The sequence below is a fragment of the Anthonomus grandis genome, chromosome 2 (genome assembly GCF_022605725.1).
Source record: "Anthonomus grandis grandis chromosome 2, icAntGran1.3, whole genome shotgun sequence".
Lineage (NCBI taxonomy): Eukaryota > Metazoa > Arthropoda > Insecta > Coleoptera > Curculionidae > Anthonomus > Anthonomus grandis.
The window spans coordinates 3,130,622-3,143,977 of record NC_065547.1 but is presented as its reverse complement, the minus strand read 5'-3'; the positions used below and the strand labels follow the sequence as shown (position 1 = coordinate 3,143,977).

Here is a 13,356-nt window from a genome sequence, read left to right as displayed (position 1 = left end):
TTATTATTAGAATAAGCAAGGGTAATCCATTTTTAAGTTCCGCCCAAATAAAACGTGAAATAGCAGACCAATATGGCGTCAATATTTCTGCAAGAACAATAAGAAGGAGATTATGTGAAAAAGATCTCAAAGGTTGTGTAGCTAGGAAAAAACCACTTGTTTCAAAAAGAAATATTAAAAAAAGATTGGCATTTGCTAAGCAACATATAAATAAGGACATTAATTTTTGGAAAACCATATTATGGAGCGATGAAACCAAGATTAATAGATTTGGAAATGATGGAAAATGCTATGTTAGACGTCCTCCCAATCGTGCCTTAAACCCTAGGTACACAATTAAAACTGTTAAGCATGGAGGAGGATCAATTATGATATGGGGAGCAATGTCATGGCATGGTGTTGGACCTATTCATCGTATAGAGGGAATAATGGACCAATACAAGTATAGGGAGATTTTGCAGAATGTTATGGAACCATACATGGAGCATTTTATGCCAATTACATGTAAGTTCATGCACGATAATGATCCAAAACATTCTGCAAAATCAATAAAACGATGGTTTACTAAAAATGTGGTAGATGTTTTGGAATGGCCGCCACAAAGCCCAGACCTGAACCCTCTGGAAAATTTGTAGGATCACGTTAAAACCAAAATTAAGGTATTAAATCCCTCAAATCTGGATGAACTATGGCAAAACTTCCAAGAGGCTTGGAACAGTATTCCGGCAAGCGTGTGTGCAAAATTGGTGGAGTCAATACCCAAGCGATTAAGTGAAGTTATAAAAAATAAAGGATACCCAACAAAATATTAAATTGGTTTTGGTGAAAGTAAATATTTTTTAAATGTGCTATTTAAATGGCCAGCATTTCTTTAGTTTTTTTGTTATGTTTCTTATATATTTAAAATACTCTATTAATTTTAATTAAATACAACTCTTTGTAGAACATCTAAGCTAAATATATTATAAAAAAAATAGAAAATGGTATTTAATATTTTTTATCGCAATTTAGAAAAGTGTGCTATTTATATGACCATAACTGTATGTACATTTTTTGATTCTTCTCGTTTTGTTTTTATGCTATTCATTAATTTTAAATGAGTTAATGATTTCCTTAAAAATGTCTGTCATCAAATAAACATTTGTTGTTTCATATTCATAAAATTTCAGAACATTCATAGAATGTGTATGCACATGCTTGAGCACTGGGATCCTATCGCCATCTGCAGGAAATTACTTAAATTTTACAAGCAGCTTGTGTAGGAAACTGTAGTCGACCATTTTGCTATAAATAAGTTGTTTTTAAATTATTACTCAACCATGAAACTTATTCATATTTATAACAATAGCAACAATGCATATATTAGTACCTTATTTATTGCCGTTCATTACAAATAATTTCAAAGCAAACGATTTATTCATTTATTAGAACAAATAATGGGCAAATATAATACATACAAATAAACCTATTGTTAAACACCCCCATTTTAGGAAGTGGACCATAAAGTAAGAGCACTACATCAAATGTTTCCCCCTGATTAAATCTACTTCAATTTGCTGAACAAATCCTTGGTAACGCAGTGATCTACTGCATGCAAAAGATCAAACAATTCCTCGACACAGGTTTCGGTGGTTTGGCTTCTAGAGTTCACTCTGTCGTTGCAGGCCTGATATTTTTCAGCGAGATGTTTGCAGTGCTCGGTTTCCCTGCATTGATCCTAAAACATAAAAGGATTTCGCATAAAAATTAGAAGTCTCTGGATTGGGATAAGTGGTGAGGTTAGGTACACAATAATAACACTCACCCTCAAAACTTGCTGGGGGTCCACCAGCTCGGCCTCCTCGTCTGCGTCCTGAGCCTTTACGGTCAGCAGTTTGGGGAAGATTCTGTCGAAGAACATTCTCCCTTCTTTTTTTGTTTTATTCAAGGGAAAATCGCTGAAATATTTGGGTGAATTTACGTAACAAATTCGAGATCGCAAATTAATAACAAATGTCACTGTCAGTTGTCATTGATCAGCTGTCAACGTGCGATAAAAAAAAAGACCAGGTTGCCGGTGTTGCCAAGTTTGAAAAGTTGTGTCATTACCGAATCAAATTTGTTTACTGATGTAAATGCCTCGGAGACAAATCACAAGTTGTGAACTGTGAATTATTTCAAAGGTGACAATATTGGAATATTTAAGTGTATAAAATATTCGAATATTGTAGTAATCTTAGTAGAATGTATGAGCTGTGTTGCCATATGGAGAAGTTGAGTGGGACGAGGCAAGGTTTTTAGGTTAGCATTTCCTTTTTGAACTATACTTATTATATATTGCATTTATGAATTAAAAATAAAGAGTAAATTGAGGCAAGAACTCAGTACCATCAGCTAATCGAGTTTATTATGCTTTTCAGTACTGTTTTGATACATAGTTCCTTGATAATTATTAATTAATGACGTTAACAAATCCTCTGGACATATTAAGACCAATGTTGCCATATTACCAATAATTTGGCAGACAACTTTAACGTTTACCAAGTTTATACGGGCACTTAAACCACTTAATTCAGCTTGGCTAGTGCGTACATGAAAAGATTAAGAAAGAGTTTCCACTTTAAGATTATTTTATGTAAATCCCGCTAGGACTAATATTTTGTATAAATCCCCTATTAATATAATGTGTCAGAATTATATTAATAATAATTTACATGAACGGTTCGATATTTTTGTTCACAATTTAAGGTCCATTATAGAAGGTATTAAGTAAATAAGTGATGCAGAGTCTTTTTAGTATGTGTATATATAGTCTGTTTAAGTACATAGAATGTTAAGCATTTTGATTTTTCATTTAATTTTTATACATCTTTTGGTAATTTTTTTTTATTCTTTCCTGTAATTGGGTAAAAAACCTGTTGGAAATAAATGCCTCTTTTTTTTAGAGTAAACGACTGTTTACCATTGCCAACATATGAATTTAAGAAAATTAACAAAAAATTTGTTGAGTTGACTAGTTAGTTTATTACTTGAAAATTTGACTAGTTTAAGAACTGATAACAAAATGATTTGGGAAAAAAAAACATGCTTTATTGTTATTAATAAAGAAAAATTGTTCTAAACAAAGCTACCTTAAATTACTACCACTAAACTTAACCACTACACCCCATACACACTCGAGTTCTATAACAAACATCAGAAAACAATACATAAGAACAGCAGAAAAAAATACATAAAAAATAAAAAATTAAATTCCACAATTATCCCCTCAAGTATAAGACAGCAAAGAATTCAAACCATACAAACAAATCAAATAAAATTCAAATACTATAAACTTACCCTTAGGGAAAATTAGAATGTGTCGACGTAGTATTCATCCAGTGAATAGTAACATTTTTCGGTCAAAAGTATTTTCAATTTACGTTTAAAAGTGTCAATACACGTGCCTCCCTGATTCCACCTGGTAAGATTTTTTTAGTTAATGTGGAGGAGGGGATTGAAAGACTTAAATCGTTCACTTGACGCGTTAAGTATCTTGGATTTCGGGTTATAAATTTAAAGCGATTTGCAAAAAGTAAGCAGGCCACTTCCTGAATGTAGAGGGAGAAGACAGTGTGTATGCCCAGCCTAACAAATGATGGGCGACAGGAATCTCTTGGTTTAGCCCCACAGATGGAACGTACAGCACGCTTCTGTAAAAAAAGCAGCATTTGTAGAAGGTAGGCAGCTGCATTACCCCAGAAGCAAATGACATACCTAAGGTGGGATTCAATTAATGAAACATGCCAAGCTCCAGGGTAGCCACTCTGACTGCAAAACAACCTGCAGACACCTTTTTGCAAGGACCGAGGATATGCTCTTCAAATCTGAGTTCTCTGTCAATGAATATACACAAAAATTTTGTATTATCAAACTGCTGAACTACTGAATTAGAAAAAGGCACGTGGTCTAGAGCACACTGAAAACACAATAATTTGGTTTTTTGAGGATTTAGTGACAGCAAGTTTGATTCAAACCAGAGATTTACTGCCTGAAGATCAGTTGCTAATGTAGTTCGCAGAGTATCTGTGTCTGGGCTGTGCCAAAGAAGTGTGGTATCATCGGCAAATAGAGTGAATTTCCCCCGTACATTAAGATTGGTAAGATCATTTATGTATAGGAGAAAAAGTATAGGCCCCAAAACTGAACCCTGGGGAACTCCCAAGGTGATAGGATGATAATCAGAGTACTTAGATCCTACAAGCACCCGTTGTTGCCGATCTTGCAGATAAGAAGCAAACCAAGAAGATGAAACTCCCCGAAATCCATAATGATGAAGCTTCCGCAGCAGAATCCTATGGCAGACACAATCGAGAGCCAAATAACAAAAAACTGCCGCCGAAACTCCACCATCATTTATTTGGGAGTAAAGCTCATGAAAAAAATTAAACATGGCATCATTGGTACTGGTATTTTCACGGAAGCCAAATTGAAGTCTGGTGAGGATGTTTTTGGACTTTAAAAAGGACATTATTCGATTTTTAACCAGTTTTTCGATTACCTTTGATAGCGTAGACAAGAGAGAGATGAGACGAAAGTTGGAAGGATTATCAAGAGCTCCAGCCCTTGTGAATTGGGATAACTTTAGCTGATTTTAGGCAAGATGGAAATATCCCCTTGCTCCAAGAAAGGTTAATTGCGTCAACTAGTGCCTTTAGCGCCGTTTCTGGAAGGTTGAGAAAAATCTTAGCTGAAAGGTTGTCTTCTCCAGTTGAATTTTTATTTTTTACAGTATACAGAATATCCTTGAGTTCGTTTAGGTTTGTAGGTATAAAGAAGAAGGAATTTGGAACATGAATGGCTGGCATAAAGGAAAGAGGATCCACTGAAGGGTTTAAATTATGCTGAAGTTGTAGACTGCTTACCACAATTGTGACGAATATCATTAATAATTTTCCAACTCTCCTTATATTTGTTAGATGAACCACTTTTGGAGGTACCACAGGTTGGAGTAGTAAGTTTGCTTAGAGATTCTTATCAGACGACGATACAAGGCTCGGTAAGAATTGAAATAGCTGTGAAAAACTACGGTTTGATTTTATCATTGATATGATGATCATTGGGAAGGAAGCATCAAAGAGCTTAACAATTTTTGTGTGAAAGGAAGATAAATCGAAAATAGAATTCCAGGACTCAAGAGCTGAAAGTTGACGAAACTTATTAAAGTTATTAATACCAAAAATTCGACCATATCGCTGTGCAGATACACTACATGCTATTTTACATAGTATAAACTCTCAGACCATGAGTTTATAATAAAGCAGAATTTGCGACTGTACACTCAACGGAGTCATCTGGAAAATTAGAACAAATATAGTCAATAGTGGAGCTTGCTGACTGTGTTATACGAGTAGAATCTTTTACATGCATATGTATATTAAATGTCCCCATTAGATGATCGAGGGGCAGAGTAAAGACAGAATTTTTATCATTAAAGTTGATATTAAAATCTCCTGTAAGAACTACGTAAGCCGCCCATGGAATTTCAAATAAAAATGCTTCTAATTTGAAAAAGAATTCGCTGCAGTCTCCTGCAGAGAGATCTACCTGTTGAAAAGAGTTGTGTTCTAAAAAGTTTTTCTCAAACTCAAACTCAAAAATGCTTTATTGTCAATATAAACATAGAAGTTGTAGACAAAGCCAATAGACTGTACATTAAATGAATAAAAACGAGAAACTAATTTAAAATAAAATAAAATTATATAAAACTTTGGAAAATACTTAAATGCTAATCATTAAAAAATTCACTTAAACTATAGTACGCTTTACTAGCAAGAAATATTTTCGTCCTTGTACGTAGGCTTTTTTCAGTCTTAAGTTGTCTTATTTCTAGTGGAAATTCATTAAACAGCTTTCTTCCTCCATATATGATAGAGCTACGGACAAGTTCAAAATGAGGAATGGGTAGCCTCAACAAATAATTTTGTCGCGTATTATGTATAGTGGCTTCCTAAGTGGAGTTCCTGTTTATATTTTCTAAAAACTAAGCAAACTGTTTCCAAAATAAAGATACAACACAGGGTTAAAATATTATGATTACAAAAAGCGACATGAGTCACGAGGCTTGGCCCCACATAGATATCTAATGGCTCTTTTCTGGAGTACAAACACTGAACTAAAAAGTGAATTTGAACATGAACCCCAAAAGCAAATTCCATATCGAAGGTGCGACTCGATAATCGCGAAGTATGCAGATCTGGCGATGGAGAAATTAAGACTGGTGGCAATAACCTTTAGGGCGTAGCAGCCTGATGAGACTTTTCTACATACATTCACAATATGGTCTTCAAATTTAAGGAACTTGTCTATGGAAAGATCCAAAAACTTACTGAACGGTGGCATGGTGATGGCTTCATTATTCAAACATATATCATTTGTATTACATTTAAAATTAAGGATATTTGTTTTGGAAACATTAAATGTCAAAAAATGTGCATCACACCAGTCTTTTATTTTTAACAAATCTGCACGTATATTGGCCTCCATTTGAGAAACATCAGAGTCGTGCCAGAGGATGGTGGTATCATCGGCAAACAATGTAAATTTGCCAGTTACCTGCAGTTGTGGCAGATCGTTCACATAAATGAGAAAAAGTAAAAAACCAAGTACTGATCCTTGCGGAACACCCACATTTATATTAAGTTCCTTAGAGATACCACCATTAAATTTGACAGCCTGGACACGATTTGATAAGTAGGAACGAAACCACTCAAGGGCAATTCCTCTGAAACCATAGAGCTCCAGTTTCATCAGCAGCACTCTGTGACTCACGCAGTCAAATGCCTTGGACAAGTCACAGAATACCGCTGTTGCAACTTCGCCAACATTCAGTCGGTTGTACAGGTGCTCTAGAAAGCTAAAGATAGCATCATTTGTGCTCACAGACTCACGAAAGCCAAACTGCTGAAGACTCAATAGGCCAAACCTATTTAAAAATGAAACCATCCTCACCTTAACGAGCCGTTCCACTATCTTGGCTAAAGTAGGCAATAACGCTATAAGTCTAAAGTTAGAAGGACAGTCGCGATCGCCACCCTTGTAAAGAGGAACAATCATTGCTCTTTTTAAGCACTCTGGGAAAACTCCAGACATAAATGAAAAGTTAATTTACTCGGCCAAGACTTGCAAAGCAACAAGAGGTAAAGCAGAAAATATTTTAAGAGAAAGCCCATCCCAACCTGATGAACTCTTATTCTTAATATTAACCATTAACTGTTTAAGCTCTTCTACACTTGTGGGGAAAAAAAGAAAGATTCGGCTACTACGACATTGCTGAGATAGCTCCTGGGATCTATTTTTTGTAAGAGATTGGCTGCAAGGTTACTAGCAATATCACAGTAGAAGGAATTGAGGACATTGGAATCTAAGGTACTTGGAATAACCAAGACATTATTGTTGCCCCTTAGCTCATTTAAAATGTTCCAAGACTCTTTTGCTCTGTTGGAGGCATTATTTATCCTCCTTTGAAAGTAGGTCCACTTAGCCATTTTGATTGAGTTTCTGTAAATCTTGCGGTATCTGTTATAATAATTTAAAAATGTTGCATTGTTCATAGCGTATTTCCTAATGTAAAAAAGAGAGCGCATATTTTTCTCAGATACTCGTAAACCCTTAGTATACCAAGGTTTTCTATTTCGTTTCTTAATATTGACAACAGGAAAAGCAGTGTTAAAATTGTTTAATACTATTTGATGAAAGCTATGCAGTGGGTCAATACATAATAGTAGTCAATACATTATTCCAACTTGACATATTGCAAAGCAAGGAGAATTTGCGGAAATTAGCTCTAGTATAAAGTCTATCGCGTGCAAACTTATTCTCATTAGCTGCACTATTAAGCTTTACTAATCCCACTATTGCCTCATGGTCAGACAAACCGGCATTGATTGTTGTACACTGATTTTCGTGTTGGTTAAAATTCGTACAGAAGTAATCTATCAGTGAGGAAGAAAATGCTGAAATCCGGGTTGGCTGATCCACGTGCATCTTAAAATTAAATGAGTTTAACAGATTAAAAAGCATTCGATTTGATCCATTAGATTTGTCTTAAAAATTTACATTAAGATCGCCAGTTAGAATCAACATCGCATTAACCGAAATTTCACTTATAAGGATCTCCAACTTTTCTAAAAACAAATCTAAATTACCAGATGGAGATCGATACAATCCTAAAAAATACAAATTTAACTTACTGCTAAATACAATAGAAAACTCGCACACCTTTTCAATCAATAGATGATCAAATCTGTCAATAGTAATAAACACAAATTTAGTTAAAAAAGCTTTCTCTAACATAATAAGAGGACCACCATGTGTATATTGCTTGCGTGAAAATTTGGAAATTAGTACATAACCAGGGATATCAATAGGCTCGTCAGACCTCAACTAATGTTCAACAAGAATTAACACACTAGGAAAGTTTACCGATTCTAAAAATAGTTCTAATTCGCTAACTTTTGAACGCACAGATTGAACATTAAGAAATGCTAGGGAAACTTGATTATGGTGGGAGTTTCTATTAAAAAAGAAGATCCAATAGCAAGGGTGTCTATAGATTGGTCTAGTTGAGGCGTAACCGAAGATCTACCTTCGATCAAGGGTGTATCGCTGATTATCCCACTATTGCTAATACCTAAAGATGCCAATACTAATTTGGATGACAGAAAAGTATTTTTGACATATAAAGATAAAAGTTTACACATAGATTTGGCAGAGTGACGGTACCTAAAATTTTGTCTGACATCAGTACTTATTCTCACAGAAAAGTTACGGTTACAGATGAAAGAATTCATAAAATGAATTGTATTGTAATATCTGCTTTTTGAGCACTTATTAAAATCGCATTTAATACAAACAATTACATTAGTTATCCTGCCCATTGATAGCAAGGATTTTATTTGGGAAAAAGATGGCAATGAACAAGAAAAATCAAGACAAACAACAACAACATCATTCTTCGTATAGTTAACAATTAGCGGAAACGCATAATTACATAAGGTCTGGGCTGTAACATTACTAAACACATAACCACAGGTGTTGTATGACGAGCTCAGAATACCTGAGAGAAGAGAAGAGAAACCTCTAGCACTAGAATCACCATAAATTAGTACATTTGATTTTGCTCATGGCTTGAAATGCACTTTTGCTAAGCAGTTTGTAGATTTTGATTGAAGATGTGAAGTCGTCAAATCTTTTAAGTTACTGCTAACATTTCTATTTAGAGACAGGATATCCTTCTTCGCTTCAAGAGTTTTAATTGATGTTAACATGTGCGTATTAATACAATTTAAGCTTTCAATCTCTGTCTGCATACTCTTAATCTTGTTTTTGTGATATTCAGTTTCCTTTTCAAGCATTGTAATGGTATTAATCAAATTTTGATTAAGATCATTTAGCTCTTTTATCTTCTCTGAAAGTTCCTCATTTACCCTAGTATATGAATCCACTTGTAGCTGTACTTCTTTCTCTTTAGTTTTTAGATTCTGAATTTCATTCTTTAACCCATTATTTTGTTCATTTAAATTATTTTCTTTTTTTTATTATATTATATTTGTTCATTAATTACATAATAATATCATAAATATACCATGAGAAGACAAAATCTGACAAACACTAGACAAAATAACATAATTTGGTAGATCAATAAGCTCTGCACCCGGTTTAAGCCAGTGCTCAGTAAGTAATAAAATACTAGGATAGTTTAAGTCATGCAAAAAAAGTGAAAGTTCACTAGTTTTATGTCGCACAGATTGAATATTTAACAACATTAGAGTTAGTTGGATAGGTAAAACATTAGATTGAATGTGTTTTACATTTACATCATTGTTGCTAGCTTGTATGTCAACAGTAGAGAGTTTACTATTCCCAAATGTTACGTTGGACTGAGATGTTGACAGTCTTGGTGAAAATTTAATTTAGTATTATTTAATTGACAGAAATCAATGAGATAATGTACCATGCGCTCCTTATTTATGTAATCGCCAACAATGGGTACAAGCGTAGTTTCATTTAGGGATTCAATGCATTTTGAGATTTCGCGATGTTGTGACGTTATAAATGAATTAAGTATGGGCCTATTTTTAAACAGAGACGGTCCTATTAAAACTACGTTTGTATTATCCATGTTTCTTTTTTTTTTTGAATATCCCCAATGCTGCATCATTTCCCGAGCACTGATTCAAGTGAACCAAGAAACACAAAAACGAAGTCCGATTTAGTGAACCGTTCGGAGAATTGGAGAGTCTCTTGAAGCAGGTCTTCAGTCAGCAAATTAGATGTCTTTTGGCAGTTTAGATCATACTTGCTACCAATTGTACCAACATCCGATCCAATGACCAAAATTTTGTTCTTCCTGGGATAGCGTCGTTCTGCTTTGGTATTGGTAAAGGTATTGCTGGGTTTATATGGGTACATTTTCTGCGGATGTAGGACAGGATTGAACTCGGGTAGCCTCATATTTTAGACTCTAAATAACGTCTAACCTTAAAATATCTGTTCATTTATTTTTTTTTAATTATTTGCATTGTGTTGGTAGAGCTGAGAGTTAAACCGGTTGAGTGGTGACAGGTGTTTACACGGTAGTATAAAGCGGCTTGAAACCGCATCAACCACTTATTTAAATCGGTTTACGATCGCTAAAGCGGTTTACGAGTGTATACATTATGCGAATTATGTTAAATCAATTTCCACTAAACCACTTTATTTAATGCGCTCGTATATAAACTTGATAATTGAAATCCTTCAGGGTGTTTTTAAATATTTTATTTAATAATAATCTTGTAACTATTTTCTTATATTTTAATTGTTTTTATGGTGGTTTTCCATTTGCAGAAATAATAGACTGAGTACGGATGCAAGTTTTATTTATAATATACCATGTTGCTATATTCAAACTTATCCCCAATTTAATGAAAAGTTTTCAAATTTAAAACTTTCTATTGATAGTAATTCCCTGTAAGACCAACAAATCGGTGTAAATAAATTATTTATCTCTTGAAATATTTGAATTCTAATAATAATGATATATAGTCATGTCTATATGTATATTATCACTATTATATCTTCAGTCAAGGAGGCTGAAGTGTTATTTAGCAATTTGTTGCTTTTTAGTTGTATGCCTACTTGACTAAATGGTTGCTTTAATATAATATATGTCGGCTATACGTATTTTTCTAAGAATATTAAGATAAAGATTTGTTTTGATTAGTAGATCGAAGCCGGGAATGAATGCTTGGAGAAGCATAAAAAAGAAAAGGCAGTCTTTTGAGAGAACTGATGATAAATAGACCGGCTTCGGATCACTAGTTCTTTCATTTTATTCGCGACGGTACTTAGTACTTTGTACTGTGTGTTTTCATGAATTACGAGTTTCACTTATAACGAACATGTCCGCCGAAAATAATAATACTGACTCTCCGACATCAGAAGTGGGATTGACCAGTCCACAATTGGCTGAAAATATCCTGACGAATCAGCCTAAAACGCAGACAAATATTCCAAGTAGTCGAGTGAAGTTGCTACTTAGAAAAATGAATGAAATGCAGAGTAAAATCAGGTGCTGATTGTTAAAATGCCAATGTTATCTGGCATTACGCCGGTGACTAGTTTATCATGTGCGTTAAAAGGAGATACAGCGGATTGGCTTATTCGTTCTAGACCTTTAGGTAAAACTTGGGCAGATATTCGCACAGAATTTTTATCGACATTTTCAAAACCAGTTGACATTATGGACATGTTTGAGGAAGCAGTTTTTGGACGTCGGGGTGTTCCTAGCAATACAACGCTTTTGGACGAAGGACTGCACGTTTTACGCCTAGCAATGCACTTAATAAAGTCTTGTGAAAACGAAGAAGCCTTAGCAACATTGTTTGCATGTCATGTTGTGGCAAACAGATCTGAATCGGTTCGTAAGCAATTGCAGGCGGACATACCAAAAGATCTAAAGAGTTTTTGCGTTGCATTAAGGGGCTCTACAGATAAGCGGTCGGCGCTATTTCCAACTGATCATCATATTAGTTCGAAGCGTCGTGCCCTTACTCAGCCAGACAAGAAGGAACAATCATCATTTCTGAGCAAGTGTCGTGTTTGTGGCAAAATTGGACATAAGGCTTATCAGTGCAAAATGAATGTGGCTGGTGATCTGTAATCTGTGAATAGGTGAGTAGTGCACGATAGCAAGATCGTAAAGTCTGTTACGTGTTTTACTTGTGGAACACCAGGGTATATTGCAACCAGTTGTCCTGATAAAGAGAAGCAAGCTTCTACTAGCAAACCTCGATATGAATAAAGGTAGGTCAACTTAATTGAGGTGCAGGTATTGCCGCAAGGACAAATGAAAGCCAAAAATGGTAAGATTGTTCCTTTTCTTTTTGATTCAGGATCTGACTGATCTTTGATTAAACGTAGTGTGTCAGTTTTGTCAAATGGAAAATATAGAGACTGTATGCTATCTCTAAAGGGTTTGAGCGAGAATGCTATATTGTGGAATTTACAATTTAGAATATTAGATGAAATTCAAGATATTTTTCTTGAACTTGTTTTATGTGTAGTCCCTGATGAGTACGTTTCTTTTGACGTTATATTGGGCAGAGATTTAATAAGCCAAAACATTAGTGTTTGTTTTAGTAACAAGGATTTAGTTTTGAATCCTGAAAAAAAAATGTTTTTATTTTCGAAAAAAAAAAAGTAAATTTAGAAAAAAATTGATACTGACGTTGAATTTTGTCCAACGTAGACCCTATCGTTTAGCTTTCGTTGAGCGTGAGATGGTGCCTTCTAGGGTTTCAGAGTTATTAGAGGCCAATATAATTAGAGGTTTTATCTGTTTTGGCAGATGCTGGATTTTTATTCAATTTAAAAAAGTGCAAATTTCTTAAAACTGGAGTTCAGTACCTGGGGTATCTAGTTCGAGGTAGTGAGCTTCGTCCTAACACTGCCAAAATTTCTGCACTAAGTAATTTGCCAATTCTCAAAACGCCTACACAGGTTTGGCTTCGTAGTTTCGATAGTTTATGCCAAGTTTTTCTAAAACTGCAGCTCCTCTGTATGCTCTTACAAAAAAAAACTCGCAAAAATCTGTTACTTCTGAACCCGTGCTTTCTATTTATGATCCAGATTTGTGTACCGAGTTGCACACAGATGCAAGTTCTGAAGGCTACGGCGCTATTTTATTACAAAAGAAATTCGGTAAATTACGTGTGGTTGCGTATTTCAGTAAACGTACTTCTGAGGTATCGTTCATATGAACTTGAAACATTAGCTGTCATAAACTCTGTTAAACGTTCTAGGCATTATCTGTATGGGAAATATTTTACCGTTGTACCAGACTGTCATTCTTTA

At 34.6% G+C, this 13,356-nt stretch overlaps 1 protein-coding gene across 1 annotated transcript; it reads right to left on the bottom strand.

Moving 5' to 3' along the window:
- Window positions 1–1,407: 1,407 nt before the first annotated feature.
- Window positions 1,408–2,008, bottom strand: LOC126750208 (cytochrome b-c1 complex subunit 6, mitochondrial-like). Its single transcript, XM_050459748.1, has 2 exons — window positions 1,805–2,008; window positions 1,408–1,717 (listed from the first exon to the last, which is right to left on the bottom strand). Exons 1-2 carry the CDS (start codon window positions 1,898–1,900, stop codon window positions 1,544–1,546), a joined length of 270 nt encoding a protein of 89 aa, XP_050315705.1. The 5' UTR covers window positions 1,901–2,008; the 3' UTR covers window positions 1,408–1,543.
- Window positions 2,009–13,356: the final 11,348 nt, after the last annotated feature.

Bases quoted from the DNA above. Each gene is read 5' to 3' on its own strand.
- LOC126750208 (XM_050459748.1), bottom strand. From the start codon at position 1,900: ATGTTCTTCGACAGAATCTTCCCCAAACTGCTGACCGTAAAGGCTCAG. The intron at 1,718-1,804 runs GTGAGTGTTATT...TTTATGTTTTAG, and splicing joins ACCCCCAGCAAGTTTTGAGG to GATCAATGCAGGGAAACCGA.